The sequence below is a fragment of the Bombina bombina genome, chromosome 10 (assembly GCF_027579735.1).
Source record: "Bombina bombina isolate aBomBom1 chromosome 10, aBomBom1.pri, whole genome shotgun sequence".
Taxonomy (NCBI): domain Eukaryota; kingdom Metazoa; phylum Chordata; class Amphibia; order Anura; family Bombinatoridae; genus Bombina; species Bombina bombina.
The window spans coordinates 36039138-36066072 of NC_069508.1; the positions used below are offsets into that span (position 1 = coordinate 36039138).

Here is a 26935-nt window from a genome sequence, read left to right on the forward strand (position 1 = left end):
ATTAAATCAGTATAAGAGTTGACAAGACAATATTTGCAAGTGCATATAGTTTATTTGTCATAAATTATTATCTTTATAGCAACTGACTTGACGGTGGGGAAGATTTATGCTGCTATGATGATCATGGACTATTATAAGCAGAGTAAAGCTAAAAAGCAAAGACAACAGCTGGAGGAACAGGTGAGACACTTTGTATGCACAGATAGCTCTCCTGATCAGTATGCATGTGATGTTGTTGTGCCTGCGCGAGCAGCAGAGCCAGCAGGTAACCTCGAGGAGAGGATTAGTGGTGAATTAACTTGTTTAATGCTGCGTATTCTGCACTTCTGGAGATTGTGTACAAACATATCATTACATTGTTAGTTATAACTCAGCTACTTCTTTGTAAAGTATGCAAAGCAAGACAATAACAGCTGAGGAACGTTGGCAAAACTCAGGTATACATTTGCCTGAAATATTAGACTTAATATCAATATTTTGGGCCAGATTACGCGTGAAGCGCTAACAGTTACACGCAAGTAATATCTGGTTTATTGTGGCTGTTTGTGCGCGTCGGATTTAGTGCTCATATTACAAGTTGAAAGTAATTGAAGTTAATGCTCATTGGGATAGCGCCTCCTCAGAGCTCTGGTTAATTGTTTTGCAAAACAAAAAAGTGTCACAAAACACTTAAAAATACATTACAAAGTACATTTACACTCATAATAACATCTAATAAAAATTATTTTTAAAAATCCATAAAAAAGTTATAAGGGCTCAAAGAAATAATGTCTCAGGTGTTAGGAAAAAAAGGCAGGCAAAGGGCTTTAACATAGTGATACATACATATACTTATGTCTAAATATGCATATGTATGTATTTATTTTTATATATCTATATATATATGTTTTTATGTGTGTACATATGTATTTATGTATGTATTTATTTTTATATATATATATGTTTTTATGTGTGTACATATGTATTTATGTATGTATTTACAGAAATATATACACATATAAACAAATAAATACATATGTACACCCATATACACTTATATATAATTGCATTGGAGCCCTTTGCTGTCAAGTAGAGGAAAACATGTAAAAGCATATTTATGCAATATTCATGTGTGTGTGTGTGTACATCTGTATGGGTCTGTGTGATTTCTGTGGGTGCGTGTGTCTTGCTGTACATGTGTGTGTACTGTGTGTGACTGTGATTCCGGGTGATTGCTGTGTATGTGTGACTGTGTTTCCGGGTGATTTCTGTATATGTGCGACTGTGATTCTGGGTGATTGCTGTGTATTTGTGACTGTGATTCCAGGTGATTGCTGTGTACTTGTGACTGTGATTTCCGGGTGATTGCTGTGTATGTGTGACTGTGTTTCCAGGTGATTGCTGTGTATGTGTGACTGTGATTCTGGGTGATTGCTGTGTAATTGTGACTGTGATTCCAGGTGATTGCTGTGTACATGTGACTGTGATTCCGAGGGATTGCTGTGTATGTGTGATTGTGATTCTAGGTGATTGCTGTGTACATGTAACTGTGTTTCTGGGTGATTGCTGTGTACATGTGACTGTGATTCTGAGGGATTGCTGTGTATGTGTGACTGTGATTCTGGGTGATTGCTGTGTATGTGTGACTGTGATTTCAGCTGATTGCTTTGAATGTGTGAATGTGTTTCCAGGTAATTGCTGTGTACATGTAACTGTGTTTCCGGGTGATTGCTGTGTATGTGTGACTGTGTTTCCGGGTGATTGCTATGTATGTTTGACTGTGATTTTAGGTGATTGCTATGTATGTGTGACTATGATTCTGGGTGATTGCTGTGTATGTGTGACTGTGAGTTCAGGTGATTGCTATGTGTGTGTCTTGTGTGTGTCTTGGTGATTGCTTTCTGTGTGTGTTTGTGTACATGTGTGTGCATGTCTGATTAATACATTTATAAATGTACTGTATATATATTTTTTAATTTTAGGTCTGGTTCCAGTTTTTTTTTACTTCAATGAGCAACACTTAGCAACATCTACATTTGTAAAAGATGCTAACCTGATTATAAAAATCTGATTCTGCATTTTGTTGGTTTCCTTAAGCTATTGTTTTAAATGGTAATTCTAATGCAAAAATTACATGATTTAATTTGTTGATGTGTGCACGTTTTGCAATACTGTCCGCAAAGGTGTTAAACACACAAGTAAAGTCCTGCCCTGAAGGTGCAACCATTGCGACTCCTTAGCAAAACATGGCCAGTACTTGGCATCTTGTGCCATTGCTGCATCTCTGTGACTCATTGCAGGGTTCCGCTGGGAAGCTCCAATGCATGTCTCCCAAGCGGGACTTTATCTAGGTTTTAACACGTTTACTGGGTTTAAATATAATTATAAGTTCAATAATGCAAAAATCACATGGTCAAATAAAAAAAAAAACTTAAAACATTTACATTAGAGATTAGACTGTCCCTTTAACTAAGTCTGGCATGCTTATGAACATGAGAAGACCATGTGCTGAATTCTAAGGTAGTAACCTGATAATGTTCTGTTTGGTGCAGAAAAATGCTCCAATGTTCCAGCGGATGGAAGCCTCATCCCTGCCTGAAGAGATTCTGTCCAATGCCAAAGCTTTACCCTACCTCCAGCAGGACCCGCTATCAGGACTGTGAGTTTTTGAAGGCTATTGCCACCAGGATAGCCGTGCCAGCTGCACCATCAGTTCTTCCTCTCCTATTAGATGGCACAACAACTTTAATACCAACGATTGTTTGCTTACAGCCAGTTAACTCTCTATGTTATGTGTTCCAGGGGTGGGTTCCCTTCATTGAGTCCACTGTCCCCAGAGGAGATATTCCAGCCAGTCTGTCTGGAACAGGATGATGAAGAATTTGAGGAGCAGTTATCTCTGGTAAACACTAAGCTGCTTTCATGCCATTAGGGCATTAACTAATACATTGGCCAAGTTGAATGTTCATGAAGATGATTGTGTGAGTAGTGTACGCTTAGCCTTGTGTGCGTCTGGGGTATGTGAATACAGGATGTGTGCGCATCGGCATTTGTAAATCCGAAAGCTGCATTCATGTCTTGTTTAAATGAGAATTTCATGAATCAGAAATGGTATTTATTGTCACTGGATTGTCAGAGTAAATATAGAATGTAGTTTTAATTGTTACTGTAGATAAGAAACAGTTTTTTGCATAGAATACTGATTATAAGAGGTGTATATTAGTTGTTTATATTAATACATAATCTTATTTTTAAGTGCGTCAACATTTGCTGTGATGTTATAAACTAGAATCTTAAAATTACCTATATTGTTACTGTCACAGTGGAGCAAAAAGTCATATACACTCTTTTTTTCATTATACCAATATGTGTCACATGACTGCATTTGTATTTGTGCATGATATTTATAAGCAGGTGATTATATCATGATCTGGCTAAAATTTGGTTTGACGTGAAATGCGTAAGCATAGAGGTCTGGTGCATATTGTAAGTTATAATGCAAGATGTTTGTATCCTAGATATGTTATCACCTGAAAGATGGGAGAACAAAATCTCTGAATGTGAAATGTGTTGTCATCTCGTTGATGCTGCCTGGTCACTGCAGTGTACAGCTGTTGTACCCCCCAGGGTAGTGGCGCTAATGTGTGTCCCTGTGCCAGTGTCATTGCACTGTGTATGTCTCTAGTCTTTATTAACTACTTACACACAGAGGGCCAATCTGTAACAATCTGTGTAACTGCCCAGATATTCGTTTGCACTCTGTTCTTCCTGACAGGAAAAATACAACTGTATAAAGAACAATCAATTTGTTTGCAAATACTGCAAATGGGTTATTAAAAATTGATATGGGCAAAAACAGGCACTGAAAATCCATAATTACACTAGACTTTCATAAAGTGCAAGTCTCATAGTCAGACATTGTTATTAACACACACACTGACACATATATAATATATATATTTATAGTCTATATTTATGTGTGTGTTTATACATGCAGTATATATATATATATATATATATATATAGTGTGTGTATTTATATATGTATTTATATGTAGTGGGTATATTTATTTATTTTTATATATATATATATATATATATATAAAAATATATATATATATATATTCATTTAAATTTGCACAAATACACACACATATATATGCCAAATTTGTCTCTAAATGACCACTAGTCCACTGCCTTCCTGATTCTACGTATTAGACTGAGAGGATTAGTATCATTTTGTTTCCTTATTAGGCTGGAAATGTATAGTGATATAGTATTTTTTTTCCAATATATATAATTCCGATTTGAACAAATATTAATATATATATATATACATACAGGGGTGGAAAAATATCACTATGGTTTACTAGTCAGGGGTTAAAAGCTATTACCCAAGGTAAAAAAAATTACTAGTCCGCTGCAATTTCTAAGTCTCTTTTTTTTGCTGCTAGGTTGTAGTGGCAGCATTATCCACAAACACTCAAGAAAATCCTTGCGAAAAATAGCAGTGCTTGCAAAGTTTTAGTTAAAAAGTCTTACTGACAGCAGGCTCGCCTATTCAGTAAAAACGTCCTCCAATAAGATCCTCAGGGTAATCAAATAAGAGTGTCCATTCTAGGATATTACCCTCCGGTTGCTGCCACTCTCTTTTCTTGTGTTTTCTTCTGACACAAGACGAAACAAACTGGTAAAAAGGAAGGAAGAGAACAGCGCAAAACTGGATTCAAGTTAGATTTATTAAAAGTTCAGTCATGTGACCCCTTAGACTGTGGTAGTTACCGCCCTATTTCGTTAAATAATTTAGACACCAAATTATATGCCAAAATCATAGCTAATCCCTACCTTAGTGCACCCAGACCAAGTGGGCTTTATCCCCCACAGGTAAGGACCGGATGCTACGAGAGGGGTTCTGGATATATTGCTTGAAGCAGATGGGAAGGGAGTACCCCTGCTCACCCTGTCGCTCTATGCCGAAAAGGCCTTCGACAAGGTGAGTTGGGAATACTTATGGGAGACTCTTTGAGCCTTTAACCTCCCAATTAAATTTATAACTGCTGTACAGGCTCTATACTCTAGTCCATCGGCTAGAGTTAAGGGAGTGGGCTTTCAGTCTTGTTCTCTTGAAGTTTCTAATGGGACTAGACAGGGTTGCCCCCTCTCCCCGTTATTATTTGCCCTCTCTATAGAACCCCTAGCACAAGCGATTAGACTGGACCCAGACATTTTAGGTTTCCCTATCCTAGAGACCCAACATAAAATCTCACTCTATGCGGATGACATCACCCTTCTACTGACTGACCCATTCAAGTCCCTCCCGGTCGTTTTTAAACTGCTCGCCAATTTTAGTAGCATAAGCTATTATAAATTAAACATATCCAAAACAGAAGCCCTCCATCTGAATGTCCCACGCCACGAACTGATCCCTCTACAGGAAAAATTTAATTTTCAATGGTCAGCGCATTCTATTAAGCTATTAGGAACACACCTCAGCATGTCCACGGCCACTGTTATATCTGCCATATTTTTCTGACAGACTCCCAGAATGACAAAAGCTACTACATGAGAGATTTCATGGACAGGCAGGATTGCCGCTATAAAAATGTCCTTTATTCCTAAAATAACGTATCTTTTCTGTCGGGAGATCAACATCCCCAGACCCATTCTCAATAAAATGCAGAGTCTTGTCACTTCATACATTTGGAAGGGCAAAAAACCCAGAACCTCCAAACAGACTTTACAGAGAACTACTGATAAAGGTGGACTAAGCCTACCAAATATTATTCTTTACTATCAAGCCGCTCGCTTGACACACCTGATGGGCTGGAGTAACACGGCCAGAGCCTCCTTGTGGAGAGAAGTAGAACAATCCCTTCTACCTTCAGGTTTACGTCTTTGTGACCTGCCTTGGATCCCTTCGCACTGTCGGAGAGACTTTAAATCTAACCACCCCGTAATACTAGACACGCTACAATTCTGGGATCAAACTAGACACTCACCCATTATAGCCCCTCATCCCTCACCTCGACAGACGATTGCCAGTTCCCTTTTCTGTCTCCCCGACTCTCACATCTCTGTTTGGCAAAACTTTAATGCCCCCTACATTTCATACCTTTACGACCACACAAACACGTTGTCACATGATAGAATATGCACATATTTACAAATACCGTTTGCACTTAGATTCGAGGCGTTTCATCTCCGCTCTATCATCAGAGCATTGGGTTTTCCCAGGAGCAATCTTAGGAACGTTACTAGTTGGGAACAAAGATGGACACAAGCCCTTACATTCAAGGGGATGCTATTGTTTAATTATGATGTGCTCCTTGACCCTTTCTCACACCATAAGATCTCACAGCATCTGGCGTGGGAGATAGAATTGAATTTTACCGCTGACACTGACTCCTGGCATACTGAGATTTTATTTCTCAAAAAACTCCTACACTGCGTGACTCTATGGGAACTTCACTATAAGATTACAGTACGCTGGCACCTAGTCCCCACTGCTCTGCACAAAATCTATAATAATCACCCCCCTACATGCTGGATAGTCTGTGGCCAGTTGGGAACGCAGAGCCACATTTGGTTGTTCTGCCCAAAAATCCAGCCTGTATGGACACAAATATTCACAATTTTTAGATCGCTAAACCTTCCTCCCACACTCAACCCGCAAACTTGTCTACTCCACTTAGACTTTCCAGCAATTTCACCGGCTCAAAAATCACTAGCCATTTACTTATTAATGTCTATTAAATTCGAAATCGCAAAAGCTTGGAAACAAAAATCCCCCCCCCCCACAATATCACAAGTCATTGCAACAGTATCCTATTTACAAAAGATGGAATCATTTTCTTTCTCAGTCCTAGATAAGGTAGACACATATATTGAAATTTGGACACCTTGGATAGAAAAATTCCCTCACTGAGAAACATAAGAAACCCCAACCCCTCTTTCCCCCCTCCTTTTTTTTCCTCTCTATTAGTAACCCTCAGCAATCTACAAGAAATATGGGAATATAAGATATAATAAAGTAAAAAGAGAAACAAATTAAATAACTTAGGGCATTCAGGTTTAGACTGGTGTTGAAGATTCATAGAGTTAACCTCGCTAGTATAAGATGCTCCATATGTATATCATGCTAATACTAGCTCTTCTGCTCCTTTTGGAAAGTACATCTGTTTGTATTCATACTTGTCTTATATTATATTATGTTAATTAGTATGATCGCCCTAGGTTATGTATCTCATATAAATGTTTATGTACATATATATCCCTGCGTGGATATGCAAGTTGTCTTTCTGTAACTCCAACTTTCTCAATAAAATTTGTTAAAAAAAAAGTTCAGTCATGTACACATAAAAATCTACTTACTAGACGTAAGTTCTTTAATGCCTCTTATTAAATTTAAAAAAGTCCTGCTTCCGAGTGAGCCGCTAAACAGCTGATCGATCCGTTCTTTTCAAGACTCAAAGCTGACAGCCACAAATGCAGTCACCTACAGAAGCCCAGAAAGGACAAAATAGCTCAACGCGTTTCTACCAGAGTACGCCTGGGCTTTTTCAAGAGCAGTGAAAGCAAAATACAATGCATCTCCTTTTCTACCTCCTTCTATGTACCTATTGGATCAGACTTTAACCCAATTAAGTGTGGGGGAAAAAGGCACACCCTCTTACTTACGGTGAGCCATATGCCTTAAAAATCTTTTCAATAAATAATAGTTTAAAAATACAATAATTAATAAACTCATACAAATACCAATAACTTAAATGGTACATTGATTTATACATTAATAAAATATATATTTATGGATTACTTATTCCTTCGCATAAATAATACATTAATTCGTACATAAATATAAATATAAATTACATATTGTACATAGCATCTATATTTCATAAATTCTAAAGGTGACTATAATACAAGAATCCCATATCAAATTCATGCCAACACACTCTAAAACTTATTAGATATACAACCTTTGGACCTCAGGTATGTGTGTCATCCACAGTATACGTAAGTGGAAAAATAAATCTGAATCCATGTAAAAAGAACATAAGGATTATCAAAAAGACATATAAAACAAGGGGACATATTATAAAACAGGATGTATTTTAAAAAGGAGGTCCAAAGGTTGTATATCTAATATGTTTTAGAGTGTGTTGGCATGAATTTGATATGGGATTCTTGTATTGAAGTCCCCTTTAGAATTTATCCATTATAGATGCTTTGTGCAATATGTAATTTATGTTCATATTTATGTACAAATTAATGTATTATGTATGCAAAGGTTGTATTAACTAGGTCCTTTGGGCAATATGTAATCCATATATATATATATTTTAATGTATGAATCAATGTACCATTTATGTTATTGGTATTTTTATGAGTGTAATAATTATCGTATTTCTAAACTATTATGTATTGAAAAGATTTTTAAGGGATACAGCTCACCATAAGTAAGAAGGTGTGCCTTTTTCTCCCTCACTTAATTGGGTTAAAGTCCGATCCAATAGGGACATAGAAGGAGGTAGAAAAGAAGATGCATTGTATCTCACTTTTACTGCTCTTGAAAAAGCCTGGGCGTACTCTGGGAGAAACGTGTCAAACTATTTTGTCCTTTCTGGGCTTCCGTAGGTGACCACATTTGTGGCTGTCAGCTTTGAATCTTGAGAATGACGGATCGATTATCTGTTTAGTGACTCACTCTGAAGCGGGACTTTTTGAAATTTAATAAGAGGCATTAAAGAACTTACATCTAGTAAGTAGATTTGTATGTGTACATGACTGAACTTTTAATAAATCTACCTTGAATCCGGTTTTGAACTGTTCTCTTCTATTTCCTTTCTATCTGTAGTGGCAGCATTAGCTACTACTTTAACTTTATGTAATTTTAAGCTGCTTGTGCAGCTGCTCATCTGCTTTCCTTCAGACGTTCTTCATAGGAAGAAGCTGGCAAAAGTTGTTTCATTAAGAAGTAAATTCTGAACAATCCCATGAACAACAAATATGGGGAAAAAATGACTAGTTCACTCTGTGTTAAACATAGGGGATGCAATATTACCCATAGCCTTTGTGCTCTCTCACAGCACTATATTTTTGCCAAGATTTTTAAATGCAGAGATAATTAAAAACACATGAAAACATTACCCTTGTGTCTCATGTTTGGGGCACACCTGGCTTTTCTGAATAGAGATTGAGGCGATTATGCATTGTCCTTCCTGATAAAGGGTTATGAGAAGAGGAAAGGGCACAAATGGACATCCTTGAACATACAAGAACTTTAATCATGTTTTAATTCCCTCCTTTAAAAACAATAGTTTTACAATGATAATGTGATACGTCTCCAAAAATGATTAGCTTCTTTATTTAAATGTTCTGGGTTGTACCATAAATATGTTATAGGCTAGGGGAATCTGATATTGTTGCATTAGCTCACTAACTTTGGATGCACAGCTGGGTTTGGGTGATCTTTTTTTACTGGCTGGTGAAAGGACTGAGATGAAAAGCGCTGGTCCCACGAGCTGGATGTATCTTTGTTTCCAGGAACCTGAGGTTAGAGAGTTTAGCAGGGAGCAGCTCCCTAATCGAGGCAGCTACATCCCAGTGGAGATGCTGGAACGCCCAGCGTCTGCGAGAGCTTCCTCCATGCCACGTCTTGCCGTGCACCCCCAGGTAACAAGGACACCAGCAAAGAGACCCTTTTGTAACAGAAATATTCAAATGTATATAGGTTGTATAGAACAGGAGTCTAGCAAAGTCACCATATACCACATATAGCAGACTAAATTATATCTCAGTTGTAAACGTACCTACTGGTAGTAACATAAATCTCCGTTAAAAATGACGAAGATTTTTGTTGCTGCTACTAGCTGTTAAAGGGACACTGAACCCAATTTTTTTATTTCATGGATCAGATAGAACATGCAATTTTAAGCAACTTTCTAATTTACTCCTATTATCAATTTTTATTAGTTCTCTTGCTATCTTTATTTGAAAAAGCAGGAATCTAAGATTAATGAGCCGGCCCCTTTTTGATTCAACACCTGGGTAGTGCTTGCTGATTGGTGGCTAAAAATAGCCACCAATCAGCAAGTGCTATCCAGGGTTCTGAACCAAAGATAGGATGGCTTGTAAGATTACATTCCTGCTTTTTCAAATAAAGATAGCAAGAGAATGAAGAAAAATTGATAATAGGAGTAAATTAGAAAGTTGCTTAAAATTGCCTGCTCTGTCTGAATCATGAAAGAAAAAAAATTGGGTTCAGTATCTCTTTAAAGAGATATAAGAAAAAAAAACATTTTCTTTCATGATTCAGAATTTCCAAGTTATGTAAAAAAAAAAAATCTTTCCAATTTTCTTCTATCAAATTTACTTTGTTATCTTGATATCCTCATTTGAAAAGCAAGTATTAAGGCTTAGGAGAGTGCAAGTGTCACTCTGAGTACTATATGACAGAAATGTTTGCAAGAATGCTTTAAACAATGTTATACACTGCTGCCATCTAATGCAAAAGCATTCTTGCAAAACTGCTGTTATGTAGTTCTTTAGACACACGTGCACAACCTACCTAGGTATTTTCTTTAACAAAGAATACCATGAGAATAAAGTAAATTTTATAATCAAATTAATTGGAAACATTTTTCAAAATTGTATGTTGGATCTGAATCATGACAGAAAAGTGTTGATTTCATAAAGTGACACTGAACCTAAATATTTATTTCATCCTTATGAAAGAGAAACATCTAATCATGCTAGTTAATTATTTTTATTTGTCCTAAAAAAAAGGGAAGTAAAAGCTGTTTATATTTAAACTGAAATTAATGCAGCTGAATCAGGTGTGTACTTGCTGTTAATCCTCATTGGCTCATGAGCCAATGTAATTTGATGTAACATTTGATTTAACAGATACTATTCAGAAGTTCAATAGGTCATGTGGTAGGGAATTTAGTAAATTGATACATAACAGATTCAAATAAATTAATTAGAATGTTTCTATTGCATAATTCAAAAATCACATTTACAGAGAGCATAATACTATTACAAATATAAGGATACAAAAAATTATATTTCGAATATTGCATAGAACATTAGAAATGCTATTAAAAATATATGAATTTGAATTTTTCGAATTCGAATATTGCATCATTTGATTTGAATTATGCAATATTAGAATTAGAAACATTTAAATTTGAATATTTATAGATAGCATTAGAATGTTGTACAAACATTCAAAATTTGAAACAAACAATGAATGTGTTAAAATTTGTTTCATTTTTTTAAATGTTGTAAAACATTCGCCCATCCCTTATTCACCACTGATGCTGACATATTAGTTTAAGTTAAGCACCTTTTACTTCATACATATTCAGAAATAAAACGTCAGTATGTTCAAATTATACAATTCCACATGATAGTAGAATATTTTTTTAGTACAATGTCTCTAAGTTTACAACTAGAATATTATAAAGCCTGTGCATTTTATAGACATTGAATCGCAATCACTTATTGATCCTCTGTCACCTATAACTCTTTGTCGATTCTCCCCACAGCAGCCCACAAATCACTTGTTCTGTTGCTTTGCCTGTTTGTCCATTTGCTTTTTTGATATATTTATATCTTTCATTTTGTTTGTTATGTTGATTTCTGGGGGGTCGTTTTGTTTGTTTCTGTAGGTTTTGTTATATCTTGTTTTAATGGATCATTTTGTTTGTTTTCTGTATTTTCCTGGTGGGTGGGGAATATTTTACTTTTTTCTATTTTTTTTCTACAGTTTTATTTGTTTTGTTTATTAATGATATTTATTTTATACAATTATGATTTATTTATTTTTTTAAAGAAAAGGTTTATTTTACCCTGATCAGTTCTGTTTCCTAATAGGATCACTTACAACACTTAGCTATCACACTATGTATAGTAGGCTACTTGGAAAAGGAAAATTAAAATTGAATGGTGCGTATTGGAGCAGGTGAATGCTGCAGGCTCTTAATGGAACAGTAAACTTAAAGTTATTCCCCAATGACATGTACACAGCAAAATAAAAACCTTTGCACTTTATTTTTTCACACTATCCACTGCCCCTGATGCTGCAAAATTCTATATAGTGATTGCTTAATCAGTGCAGGATCTAATTTGTTATTGTTGCAGTAGAGGAGATAAGATAACCAATTCCCAAGATTTCCAAAGAGTGTGTCCCTGGACTGTAAAACATGCACATTATGCTAACAAAGGGGTTGATTCCAATTCTTTAGAAAACAAAACTTAACTGCTTTATCCACATAAATTGCAATAGACGTTAATGGTTATTTTCTGAAGAATCAACCATAAAATCACAGTTGCCAATGATTTTAAAGCTTTCATTTTGTAAACAAAAGTGTTGCAATGCAGAATTAAATGTCTGCTATATACTATACACATATAACTAAGTATGTTAATGCCCCTTTAAGTAAAAAATAAAATCTTTTAAATAAGATTGACATCTCTAAACTTCTTGTTTTATATTGGAGCTGAAATATTTGTGATTTAAAACTTCATTTCTTCTTCCATGAAAAGATTCCTTTTTGGTAAAAATTGTCCTTTATACCGCACTCCCTAGAGAGGCCGAAAAGCAAATTCTGTAACTTAGGTTTTCTTCAAAACTGCTGCAAATATCCTAAACCAGCTATTTGATTTGCAGCATTTGCAGGTTAAAGAATTAGCTTTTTGGCTACTCTAGGAAGCATTTTTGTACAAAAGCAAGAGGCTGTTTTTATTGTCCCTTTAACTGAGTGCAATCATTAGTTTAGAGCTGCAGCATTTACCTAGCACCGGTTTTAATAAAATTTCACTCCAGCTACATATATACCATAATAAGAGTTAATTTCTGCAGACATTACGTCCTTTTTTTGGTTCTTCCATACCCCGCAGGTTTTGTCAGATGTCACCTCCATGCGTCGCTCTTTCTCCACAACCGCTGACAAACGTGTACGCAGCTCTTGGCTAGAAGATTTCTCGCTGGACAGGAGTGCAGCAGACAATGGATATAGACAACAGCGCCGCAGTTATCATGCATCTCTGAGACTGTCTACTCATCGCCTCAACACAGATACAGGTTAGTAGGTCATCCTGTGAATGTCAGGCATAATTTATGGGAATATATAATAAAATAAAGATTGTGGATCTGAGTTCCTATATAGACTATTTGTTGTAGAACAAAGGAAGAAGTGACATGCAAAGTAATCTCCAATTTATCAGATTAAATCATTGTTCTTAAAGGGACATGAAATCCAAATTTTTTTCTTTTATGATTTAGAAAGAGCATGCAATTTTAAACAACTTTCTGATTTACTTCTATTATCTAATTTGCTTCATTCTCTTGATATACTGTGCTGAAAAGCATATCTAGATAGGCTCAGTAGCTGCTGATTGGTTGCTGTACATAAATGCCTCGTATGATTGGCTCACCCATGTGCATTGCTATTTCGTTAACAAAGGATAGCTAAATAATGAAGCAAATTAAATAATAGAAGTAAATTGGAATGTTGTTTAAAATTGTATTCTATATTTGAATCATGAAATTATTTTTTTGGGGTTTAGTATCCCTTTAAGGAACACATTATCAACCAGTCTTCAGTAATACTGAGGGCTCGATTCTATTAAGCTCTGTGGGCTTATAAGATTCTATAACAAATCTCACCAGTACTATGAAACTGCTGTTCTACTTCTATAAAGACAGTTTTTACCATGACAACTGTGTGTCTTGCAAATGGATGTTCCCTGTTTTGAAATATGTAAATGCGGTACATACATTACTTAATTGTGACTTAAATGCCATTTAAAATAAATACATGAAATGTTGAAATAAAAATGGTATTGTTTAATTGGATTATAAATCTGTTCCTCAAAAATTACATTTCCTATTGAAATTGTGTGGGAAAGGAACAATTTAGGGCTAGATTACGAGTGAATCGGTAATTACCTCTATCTCCTCTGAACTTCGGCTGTTTTGTGTTTCTGTAATGTAAAATTAGTTTATCCACCTCTGCTAGTGACTGAATAGGGCGTTCCAGGAGCATAGCTGAAATTTAACGGGCCCCTGTATCATGTGACAGCCATTAGCCAATCCCAGACTAGTATACATATACCCTGTGAAATTGCGCACATGCTCAGTAGGAGCTGGTGCCTCATAAAGTATGTATATAAAAACACTGTGATAAATTTGAATCATGAAAGTTTAATTTTGGCTTTATTGCCCCTATAATTTATAATGTAGTCCCCTTCTGCCTGCTAACTTTACTCTCCCCAGCAAAGTCTCCCTTTCCAGTTAGCTACATTACTTTTCTTGGGAAAAATCAAACAACTTGCAGGGACAGATCTTTTTGATGGAATTCCCTGAGAGTGTCAGCGTTATTTTTCACACCTGGTCCACAAAAGTGTTTAGAATTCGGTCTTCTGTCAGATAGATAGATAGATAGATAGATAGATAGATAGACAGACCTACAAACTGCACTAATAAAAGGCTCACTTACATTAGCAATGTACACATTCTGCACACATTTATATATAGACAGCTACTATGGGCCCCCCCAAGCACGTGGGCCCTGGAGCCACTGCACCTGCGGCACCAATGGTATTTGCACCCCTGGAGAGAGACAATAGAAAAAGAATCACAAACCCTCAATTAGAAGCGGGTAAAAAAACATTTAGTATCTGGGCACACGTTAATGCCTCTTTATTCAGTACTGTAAGGGAATAAAGTAAAATTACAGGGAGAAATAATTGAACTAGGAAGTTATACAATTACACAATAATAGAGGCAACGTGCACAGACCGTTGTACCAATTTGAATCTTTCTATTATTCTATGGCACAAGTGAGGGACACACTTTCAACTGCTTCCAAACTTCCAACAATGCATCAGTGCAGTACATTACTAACCTACACTACGCAATGGGCAGGGGTACTGGGTGTAAATATATCAAGGGAAGAATGGAGTGCTATGTTTAAAAGAACCTCCTATTCCATCAGTATATTGAATGCCAACACTAAACTAAACTTCTGACTAGATGGAACCTTTGTCTGCATAGATTGTCTGTTCCATCAGTCTACTAACCTCTGTTGGACTGTGGTGCAGTAGAAACCCTTGCATATTTTTGGTGTCCCTGCCCAAACTAAGGGGCATGTTTATCAAGCTCCGTATTGAGCTTGAGGCCCCTTGTTTACAGAAGTTATCAAGAAGTTATAAAGCAGCGGCCTAAAGACCACTACTCTATAACTTGTCCGCCTGCTCTGAGGCGGCGGACAGAAATCAACCCGATCGAATTTGATCGGGTTGATTGACACCCCCTGCTAACGGCCGTGAATCTGCAGGGGGCGGCATTGCACCAGCAGTTCACAAGAACGGCTGGTGCAATGATAAATGCTGATGGGCAGCGATGGGCAGCGGACATGATACGCTACTTCGTTAAAATGCCCCAAAGTCTTTTTGGGAAGCTATCTGTACAAAAAAAAAAGTATCTATTAGATCTTTTAGCCTTTTTATTTATTTAATAAGTTTAGGGGGACCCATACACAAAAGGAATAAAGAAATGTATTTTTTTTAAACAGCCCTCAATTGCATGCTTGGCAGACTGTCTGCCAGAACCTAAGATGGTGGTGACCGAGGGAAGAGAGCTTGTTGAGAGGGATCAGGGGGTGGGAGGGTAATCTTTACAGTAAAGCAAACATTAACCTTATAAGCTACCTGATTAACCCTCTTACTGCTGGGAATTTCAGAAATGTAGTGTGCAGCCTTCAAATGGTCAAAAACAAATTGCAAAACCATACATGTTTGCTGTTTCTGAACAAAAGGGGACCCCAGAGAAGCTTTTATAACCATTTGTCTTATGACTGCAGTAGTTGTAGTAGTAGTGAAGGGGTTAAAGGAAGATGGTAGTTATTTGTTTCTTTCTTCCATCATATAATATATTTAAAAATATATTAAGGTTAAAAAAATTATATTTTTTATGTGCAATAATCTTTTTTTTATTTAATGACTTAGGGCCAGATACGGCCACTCGATTGTTAACTGCACTAGAAGTAAGCTTTTTGCGTGCGTTGGGTAGCGCTTCTAAAAGTTGAAAGTAGGGTTGCACCGATACCATTTTTTTAAGTCTGAGTACAAGTACCGATACTTGTTTTCAAATACTTGCCGATACCAATTACCGATACTTTTTTTTACTGTCATGTGACAGTTTACCAAGCACAATACAGACTAACTATTTAAGATTCATTCTTTATAATTATGAAGAACTGTAACTCAAAAGACATTATGAAATAATAAAACTGTTTTATTTGTCACAAAGTTCACAGAACATGTTTATAAATAAAAATATTACAAAAAAATATATTAATAACAACAACAATAAATAACAAATATAAAATGACAACCAACCAAAAGTGCAATACAGTAAAAAAATAGAACAATGCACTGTTTAATCATGGGGAACAACACTATGGGCTAGATTACAATTGACTGGCAAGCTTTACCAATGATCTTATTACATGTCCTACTCCATTAAAGTCTATGGAATTGGAAATGTGAACAGAGCATTGGTAAAGCTTACCAATCAAATGTAATCTAAATCTAGTCCTATAATTGCAGGATGAGTGTTCATTGGAATTAACTTAATTTGTCCTATGAGTACTCTTCCTGCAATTATATAATCTAAGGGTATGGATGTTCCTCAGAGTACAGTATGTTTTGAACATAATTGTGCAAGATGAGAACTAGCAGTAAAAAAAGGCAATCAAGCAATACGAATAATTTTTCAAAAGTTAGTGGCAAGTTCTTTTTAAGGAACAGAACAGAAGCATCTCTGCATGTTCAGCTATTAGTCTGAGTCTGTTTTTGCTATCAGTAAGGAGGTTCGACTCTAAGTTGAACAGTCTTTCACTTTCCACACTACTGCATGGGGCAGAAAGATATTTTTGGGCCATTTTAGCCAGTGCTGAAAATCTCAGTTTATTAACTGTCCAGTACTTCAGGGGTTTGTCTGAATGAGGTACAGTGATCTCTCCTACAATAATACAAATAACAGCAATTTGTATTGGCAGAACAATAGTAAACAATTTTTAGCTTAGTCTCCACTCCAGCTTAAAATGAAATGAGAACATGCAGTTTGAAAAAAAGTCACAAGATAGCATATGGGTAGGAAGTATCGGTTTAAGTATCGGTGCATTTACACGAGTACTAGTACTCATGCAAATACTTGGTATCGGTACCGATATCGATACTAGTATCGGTATCGGTGCAACCCTAGTTGAAAGTAAACTTTTCACTTACACGTTAAACCGACAAGCGCAAAAAGCTGAACTTACGTGATAAACCTATTCCCCATAGAAGTCAATGGAGGAAAAAAAGTAGAAAAAAATACCCCATTCCACCCAGTTCACAATTTTTGAATCTAGACCAAGGAGATATAGTTTGTGAATAAGTTTATTGTGTGGGACGGTGTCAAATGCTTTGCTGAAATCTAGATATGCTACATCAACTGCTCCTCCCTTGTCTAATACTTTTGTTATATAATCAATATATTATATTGATAGATATTGTGCCGTACTAATGGACAGTATATCATTATTTTTCTTCTAAAATACCTTTCGTAAAATTTATGTCCTTTTGCGCCACCTAGAGTTGAAAATGAATGTGGAATCAACAGTGATATCCTGCTATGTGCAGAACATTGGAATGTGAAATATTTACAGTAAAATACACAGTATAACACTTTATTAAATATGAATATTGCATAAATATGTTTTTCATGTTTTAATCTACTTAGGGCTAGATTTATCAAATCTGAGGCAGACAGGGGAGCGTATACACTCCCCTGGTACACCTCAGCTCGCCTGTGGCGAGGCGAAATTACCCGCAGGTAATCACCATTGCACATGAGCGCAATTTTGCGCTCGCGTGCAATCCCGCTCCCTGCCCGCGCACAGCCAATCACCAATATATATATATATATATATATATATAATATAGACCATTTACAAATCTAGACAAGTCAGAAGACTTGCTTTTCCCACAGAAACTCTCTGATTATACTGTTTCCAATGCAGCAGAGCACTCTGGGTAAGACATGCAAATGAGGTTCACAATGACTCACCTTTTTACTTTTAGCCTGCTTTTTAAGGCAGACTTCCCTTTACGCCATAGCATTGCCGCATTACACAGCTTTTACGCTTAGCTAGGGTTAGTACAGTGATTCAGACCAATCCCAGGACAGGTTTTTCATGGTTATTGCCACTCATCAGCTTGGAGTAGGTTGAATCACTGCTTGGTAGAGTTCATTTCTGGGGGAAATACAACAACAATTAAAATTATGGGGAGGCGAAAAGTGAGTTTAAAATCCTCCACTAAATACAAAATGTAGAGAAAATAACTCATAGTGTAGACCATTTACAAATCTAGACAAATCTAGGGAAAAGCAAGTCTTCTGACTTGTCTAGATTTGTAAATGGTCTACACAATGAGTTTACTTCTTTTATCTAATTTTTATCTAATTTGATTTGCTATCCTTTATTGAAAATGATGTCTAGGTAGGCCCAGTAGCTGCTGATTGGTGGCTCCACATATATGCCTTATGTTATTGACTCACTCAGTGCATTTAGATAGCTCCCAGTAGTGAATTGCTGCTTCTTCAACAAAGGATACCAAGAGAATGAAGCAAATTAGATAATCAAAGTAAACTGGTAAGTTGTTTAAACATTGTATGCTGTATCGTAATCATGAAATAAATTCTTTGGGTTTCATGTCCCTTTAAGGGACATTGTACTGAGATTTTTTTTCTCCCTCTTTATACTGTGCCCAGTAATCCATTTGGATAGTGGAGAGCCCTTTATGGGCTTGGAGCAGACTTAAGGGTTAAGGCTCATTGTAATGGGAGGTGTTGTGTAGTGTTTGCAACAGTGTTGCAGTGTATTCGGAGGTCTCACAATTACATTTAAAAGGGTCCGGCAGGAAGTCACAGGTCTCTCTTTTCTTTCCAATGGCATGGAGAGTCCACAAATCCATTCTAACTACTAGTGGGAATTAAACTCCTGGCCACCAAGAGGGGACAAAGAACACCCCAGCAAAGCTTTATGTATCCTCCTACTGCCCCCAATCCCCAGTCATTCTTTGCCTTGTACATCAGGAGGATGTGCGAAGATGGTGTCTGAATATATTTAATCCTTTAATGGGTAGTTTCCCTGCAAGCAAGGATCTGGGCTATGCTGTGTCCATGTAATCCTCTTTAGTAAGAGTAATGGTGGCTTTTAGCAGTTGGAAGTCGGTGAGGTAGTCCTTGCTTCTCTTCCAACATTTATGCTACCCCTGTATAGAAAATCAGGGTTGGTTATCTTAGTTATCTGATCAGTCCTCGGTTGCTTCTGAGGGAGAGATTTCTGATTCTGAGTCTGCTGTAGTGAGTACAGCAGATTCAGAGGAGGTTAATTTTAGATTTAAGCTTGAACACCTCTGTTTACTTTTGAAAGAGGTTCTAGCTACTTTAAAGGATTCTGAAAATACAGTCACAGAAACTCCTAAAAGGGCTAATAAACTCAATAGAGTCTTTGATGTTAAACCCAAATCTGTGGAAGTATTTCCTGTTCCAGATCGCATGTCTGACATTATATCTCAGGAATAGGAGAAGCCAGGCGTCCCTTTCCCCCCCATCTCCTGTCTTTAAAAAGATGTTTCCTGTTGCTGACTCTGTGCGAGACCTTTGGCGCACTGTTCCTAAGGTGGAGGGCGCTATATCCACATTAGCCAAGAGAACCACTATTCCTCTAGAGGATAGTACCTCATTTAAAGATACTATGGATAGGAAGCTGGAAGGTTACTTAAGAAAGATGTTTCTTCATCAAGATCTATAATGGCAACCAGTTGCTAGTATTGCAGCGGTCGCTGGTGCATCCTCATACTGGTGTGACTCCTTATCGGATCTGATTTCGGAGGAAACTTCATTAGAGGAGATCCAAGACAGGATCAAGGCTTTAAAGCTGGCTAATACCTTTATCTGTGATGCCAGTATGCAAGTAGTCTGTTTTAGTGCAAAGATTTTGAGCTTTGCCGTTCTATCTCGCAGAGCTCTGTGGTTAAACTCTTGGTCTGTGGATGTGGTGTCCAAGTCTAAACTTCAGTCTCTTCCCTTTAAGGGTAAGACTTTATTTGGTCCCGGTCTTGCTGAAATAATTTCCACGGTCACAGGTGGAAAGGGATCTTTTCTGCCACAGAATAAGAAGGGTTGAAGTAAGGGTCACCAGACTTCTAATTTTCATTCCTTTCGCAATTTCAAGGGACAAAAATTATCCTCTTCTTCCAAACCTGAACAAGCCAAAACTTCATGGAGGTCTAACCAGACTTGGAATAAGGGCAAGCAATCCAAGAAGCCTTTCTCTGAGAATAAATCAGCTTGAAGGGTGTGCTCCAATCCAATATCGGATCAAGTAGGGAGCAGGCTTTCCTTCTTTCAGCAGGCTTGGATTCGTGATGTCCCCTGATCCTTGGGCAGTGGATGTAGTCTCCCAGGGATACAGGATAGAATTCAAATCTTGCACCCCCAGAGGCAGATTTCTCCTGTCAGGATTATCTGCAAACCAGAAAAAGATAGAGGCTTTCTTAAACTGTGCCAAGGATCTTGCTTTTCTAGGAGTGATTGTCTAAGTTCCTCTGGCAGAACAGGGTCAAGGATTCTATTCCAACCTAATTGTGGTTCCCAAGAAAGAGGGAACTTTTTGACCCATTTTAGTTCTCAAGTGTCTCAACAAATTTCTCAGGGTTCCGTCCTTCAAAATGGAGACTATCCGTTTTTATTCTCCCTTTAGCTCAGGGGGGTCAGTTCATGACTACCATCGACCTGAAGGATGTTTATCTTCATGTTCCTATTCACAAGGAACATTTCCAATATCTGCAGTTTGCCTTTTTGGACAAACACTTCCAATTTGTAGACTTGCCTTTCAGCCTAGCCACAGCCCCTCAAATCTTTACGAAGGTTCTAGGGGCTCTACTGGCTGTGGCCAGATCTCAAGGAATTGCGGTGGCACCTTACCTGGATGATATCTTAGTTCAGGCTCCATCTTTTCATTTAGCAAGATCTCATATGGATTCTCTGTTATTGATTCTCCGCTCTCACGGGTGGAAGGTGAATCTGGAAAAGATTTCCTTGGTACCAGATACCAGGGTATGTTTTTTGGCGACGATCATAGACTCAATCTCAATGAAGATTTTCTTAACGGAGGCCAGAAAATCCAAACTTCTTGCTACCTGCTTTCCCTTCAGTCCTCTGTCCGTCCCTCAGTGGCACTGTGTATGGAAGTCATTGGTCTAAAGGTGGCTTCCATGGACATTATTGCTTTTGCTTGTTTCCATCTGAGACCTCTACAGTTATGCATGCTCAGACAATGGAAAGGAGACCACTTGGACCTCTCTCAGAGGATAGTTTTAGACATCTGGATGAGAGATTCCCTGTCCTGGTGGCTCTCTCAGGACCATCTGTCCCAGGGCACATGCTTCCTGAGACCATCTTGGGAGATTGTGACTACGGACACCAGCCTTTTAGGCTGGGGAACAGTTTGGGGTTCCTTAAGAGCTCAGGGGATTTGGACTTAGGAGGAGTCTGCCCTCCCAATAAATATCCTAGAGTTGAGAGCAATCTTCAATACACTGATAGCTTGGCCTCAACTGAGTTTGGTCCAGTTTATCAGATTTCAATTGGACAACATTACTTTGGTGGTGTATACCAACCCCCAGGGAGGAACACAGAGTTCCTTAGCTATGAGGGAGGTGACTCGCATTCTTCAGTGGGCGGAGTCTCACAATTGTCACATATCTGCCATCCACAACTGGGAACCGGATTATCTAAGCAGGCAGACTTTTCATCCAGGGGAATGGGCCCTCCATCCGGAAATATTCTCAATGATAAGTCTCAAGTGGGGAGTTCTGGAGCTTGATCTGATGGCACCCCGTCTAAACTTCCAAGATACGGATCAAGATCAAGGTATCCGCAAGCAGCTCAGGTCGATGCTCTGGCGGTTCCATGCGACTTCGGTCTACTTTACCTTTTTCCTCCATTTGTCCTCTTTCCTCAGGTGATAGCCTGTACTGAACAGGAGCAGGCTTCGGTGATTCTAATTGCTCCAGCTTGGCATTGCAGAATTTGGTTTGCAGATCTGGTGAAGATGTCATCCTTTGCCCCGTGGAAATTACCTCTGAAGAAGGACCTTCTACTTCAGGGTCCTTTTCTACATCCAAACCTAGATTCTCTGAAGCTGACTGCTTGGAGATTGAATGCCTAGTCTTGTCTAGCCAAGGTTTTTCAGAGAAGGTTATTGATACCCTGATTCAGGCTCATAAGCCGGTAACTCGCAAGATTTACCATAAGGTGTGGCATACATACCTTTACTGGTGTGAATCTAGGGGTTTCCCTTGGAGTCAGGTGAAGGTTCCCCCCATTCCGTCTTTTCTTCAGGAAGGCCTTGAGTAGGGCTTGTCAGTCAGTACTCTGAAGAATCAGATCTCTGCCCTTTCGATTATTTTGCATAAATGTCTGGCCGACTTGCCAGATGTTTAATCTTTTGTTCAGGCCTTGGTCAGAATCAGGCCTGTGTTTAAACCTGTTGCTCCTCCTTGGAGCCTTAATCTTGTTCTTAGGGATCTGCAGCAAGCCTGTTGATATTAAGTTATTGTCTTGGATGGTTTTGTTTCTTCTAGCTCTTTCTTCTGCTCGTAGAGTCTCATAGTTTTCGGCTCTACAGTGTGACCCACCTTATCTTATTTTACATGTGGATAAGGCAGTCCGTACCAACCTGGGATTTCTTCCTAAGGTGGTTTCGGACCGCAATATCAATCAAGATATTATCAATCAAGATATTGTCAATACTTCGTTCTGTCCTAATATTTCTTCTCATAAGGAATGTCTGTTGCCTAACTTTAATGTAGTGCGTGCTTTAAAGTTCTATCTGCAGGCTACTAGGGATTTTCAGCAATCTATTTCCCTTCTTGTGGTGTTGTCTGGTAAACGTAAGGGCCAGAAGGCCACTTCTACTACTCTTTCCTTTTGGTTGAGAAGTGTCATTCGGTTGGCCTATGAGACAACAGGACAACAGCCTCCTGAGAGGATTATGGCTCATTCCACTAGGGCTGTCTCTTCTTCCTGGGCCTTTAAAACAAGGCTTCTGTGGAACAAATCTGCAAGGCGGCCACTTCGTCTTTGTTGCATACTTTTTCCAAATTTTCCAAATTCAATGTTTTTGCCTCTGCTGAGGCTTCTTTTGGGAGGAAAATTCTTTGAGCGGTGGTGCCTTCTGTTTAGGTCTGCCTGTCTTGTTCTCCCTCCCTTCCATTCTGTGTCCTCTAGCTTGGGTATTGGTTCCCACTAGTAATTAGATTTGAATTTGTGGACTCTCCATTCCATTAGAAAGCAAAACAAAATGTATGCTTACCTGATAAATTATTTTCTTTCCTGGCATGGAGAGTCCACGACCCACCCTTATTTAAATTTTGAGACGGCTTTTGTCATTTTCTAAACTTCAGGTACCTCTATACCCTTTGTGTCCTCTTCTCTTTCCACATTCCTTTGGCTGAATGACTGGGGGATTGTGGGAGGATACTTGAAGCTTTGCTGGGGTGTTATTTGCCTCCTCCTGGTAGCCAAGAGTTGAATTGCCACTAGTATTTAGAATGGATTTGTGGACTCTCCATGCCAGGAAAGAAAATAATTTATCAGGTAAGCATACATTTTGTTTTTCCTGCTTCGTTGGGTGAAGATTCCTGTGTATCCCTCCCTCCCTAATTACGAAATGGCGGCTTGAGTCTCATTAATAGAGAACACTCTATTAGCGGGAGGCCTTGGCCCCTTGTTTCCATCTTATTCAAATTAAATGGGGTGGAGTGATGGCCAGGATGAAAGGAAGGGCCTACTAACTCTAGGGTGTGTGTCTATTGTTAGTTATCGAGTAGGCAGGTCATGTGAACTCCCTGCAAGCCCCTTATTGTCATTGCAGCGGGTGAAGCACTGAGGGGCTCCGTCCCACACTCCATTCGGGGTCCTTGACCTCTTGTTTAACTTGAATAGACCAGTGACTCAATTCACAGCCATCCCAGTTAATAGTCGGTTTTGTTGTTATGTTGAATAAATGTGACCGCTTCCGGTCTTCCATGCACAATTTGCCTCTTGTGTCTGTTTATGTTACGTTATGTTTATTAATAATCAGCTAGATTACAAGTTTTGAGCGCTATAGGGATTTTAACGACTGCCACAAAAGCAGCGTTATTTCACCTCCCCATAGTGCTGGTATTACAGGTTTTGGAAAAGCAGGCCTGCGCGGGCAAAATGGTTGCATTGACCTCCATACCGCACCGAAAACAAGCGCTGCTTTGACGTGCTTGTGCACGATTTCCCCATAGACATTAATGGGGAGAGCCGGCAAAAAAAAGCCTAACACCTGCGATCGCGGAAACAAAAGCTCCGTAACGCAGCCCCATTGATGTCTATGGGGAAAAAGAAAATAGTGTTTAAAACTAACACCCTAACATAAACCCAGAGTCTAAATACCACTAATCTGCTGCCCCCAAGATTGCCGCCACCTAAATACAGGTTTTAACCCCTAATATGCCACCCCCAACATCACCGCCACCTACATAATGTTATTAACGCCTAATCTGCCGCCCCCAACATTGCCGCCACCTACATAAAACTATTAACCCCTAATCTGCCGCTCCCGATGTCGCCGCCACTATACTAAAGTTATTAACCCCTAAACCTCTGGCCTCCCACATCACTAAAACTAAATAAATCCATTAACCCTTAAACCTAACCCTAACGTAACCCTAACCCCACTAACTTTATCATAATTAAAATAGAGCTAAACTTAAGTTACAATTATTAACTAAATAATTCCTATTTAAAACTAAATACTTACTTACCTGTAAAATAAAACCTAAGCTAGCTACAATATAACTAATAGTTACATTGTATCTAGCTTAGGTTTTATTTTTATTTCACAGGTAAATTATTTATTTTAACTAGGTAGACTACATAGAAAATAGTTATTAACTATTTATTAAATACCTACTTAAAATAAATACAAACTTACCTGTGAAATAAAACCTAACCTGCCTTACATTAAAACCTAAAATTAAAAAAAGTAAATAAACACTAAAAGTATTAAAAATAAAAATAACTAAATTACATAAAAAACAAACACTAAATTACAAAAATTAAGAAACAAATTATCAAAAATAAAAAAGACTTACACCTAATCTAATAGCCCTATCAAAATAAAAAAGCCCCCGCAAAATAAAAAAAAAACCTAGCCTACAATAAACTACCAATGGCCCTTAAAAGGGCCTTTTGTGGGGCATTTCCCCAAAGAAATCAGCTCTTTTACCTGTAAACAAAATACAAACACCCCCCCAACAGTAAAACCCACCACCCCCACAACCAACCCCCCAAATAAAATACCTATCTAAAAAAATCCTAAGCTCCCCATTGCCCTGAAAAGGGCATTTGTATAGGCATGGCCCTTAAAAGGGCATTTAGCTCTTTTACATGCCCAGACCCTAAACTAAAAATAAAACCCACCCAAAAAACCCTTAAATAAACCTAACACTAACCCCTGATGAGCCACTTACAGTTATTGAAGTCCCGCTTGAAGGATCTATCCAGTCGGCAAGAAGTCTTCATCCAGGCAGCCTCTTTGATCTTCATCCAGCCGGTGAAGTCCTCATCCAGGCGGCAAGAAGTCTTCATCCAGACGGCATCTTTTATCTTCATCTATCCGGCACGGAGCATCCTCTTCATATAGTCGCCGCCGTAAACTGGAACTTCAATGCAAGAGACATCATCCAAGATAGCATCCCTTGCATTCCTATTGGCTGAAAGATTTTAATGAGCCAATAGGATTAGAGCTGCTAAAATCCTATTGGCTGTTCCAATCAGCCAATAGGATTGAGCTCTCATCCTATTGGCTGATTGAAATCTTTCAGCCAATAGGAATGCAAGGGACGCCATCTGGATGACGTCACTTGCATTGAAGTTCCAGTTTATGGCGGCAGCCATATGAAGAGGATGCTCCATGCCGGATGTCTTCAGGATGGACCCGCTCCACGCCGGATGGATGAAGATAGAAGATGCCGTCTGGATGAAGACTTCTTGCCGCCTGGATGAGGACTTCGCCGGCTGGATGAAGATTCAAGAGGCCGGCTGGATGGATCCTTCAAGCGGGACTTCAATAACTGTAAGTGGATCGTCGGGGTTAGTGTTAAGTTTATTTAAGGGTTTTTTGGGTGGGTTTTATATATAAATTTAGGGTCTGGGCATGTAAAAGAGCTAAATGCCCTTTTAAGGGCAATGCCCATACAAATGCCCTTTTCAGGGTTATGGGGAGCTTAGGTTTTTTTAGATAGTTATTTTATTTGGGGGGTTGGTTGTGGGGGTGGTGGGTTTTACTGTTGGGAGGGGTGTTTGTATTTTTCTTAACAGGTAAAAGAGCTGATTTATTTGGGGCAATTCCCCACAAAAGGCCCTTTTAAGGGCCATTGGTAGTTTATTGTAGGCTAGGGGTTTTTTATTTGGGCAGGGCTTTTTTTATTTTGATAGGGCTATTAGATTAGGTGTAATTCTTTTTTATTTTTGATAATTTGTTTCTTATTTTTCGTAATTTAGTGTTTGTTTTTGTAATTTAGTTATTTTATTTTTTTTGTAATTAGATACTTTTTGTAATTTTTAGAGTAGTGTTAGGATTTTTTTTTAATGTGTAGTTTAGTTTAATTTAATTGGTAGTTAGTTTAATTGTAGTTTAATAATTATCTTAGTTTAATTGTTAGTTTAAAATTAATTAATTTAATTTGACAGGTAAGTTTTAATTTAATTTAAGATAGGGAAATTGTAATTTTAATATAAAGGTAGGGGGTCATTAGGTTTAGGGGTAAATAGTTTATTTTAGTATATTTAGTTGTGG

The 26935-nt window shown here is 38.0% G+C and overlaps 1 protein-coding gene across 1 annotated transcript in view; it reads left to right on the forward strand.

The window, feature by feature from the left end:
- Window positions 1-26935, forward strand: part of CACNA1E (calcium voltage-gated channel subunit alpha1 E) — a 519663-nt gene that overhangs the window by 483117 nt on the left and 9611 nt on the right. The window contains exons 41-45 of the mRNA XM_053693950.1: window positions 80-180; window positions 2532-2638; window positions 2782-2881; window positions 9522-9650; window positions 12882-13065. Of these exons, the coding sequence (XP_053549925.1) occupies window positions 80-180; window positions 2532-2638; window positions 2782-2881; window positions 9522-9650; window positions 12882-13065 (621 nt within the window). The remainder of the gene's footprint in view (window positions 1-79; window positions 181-2531; window positions 2639-2781; window positions 2882-9521; window positions 9651-12881; window positions 13066-26935) is intronic.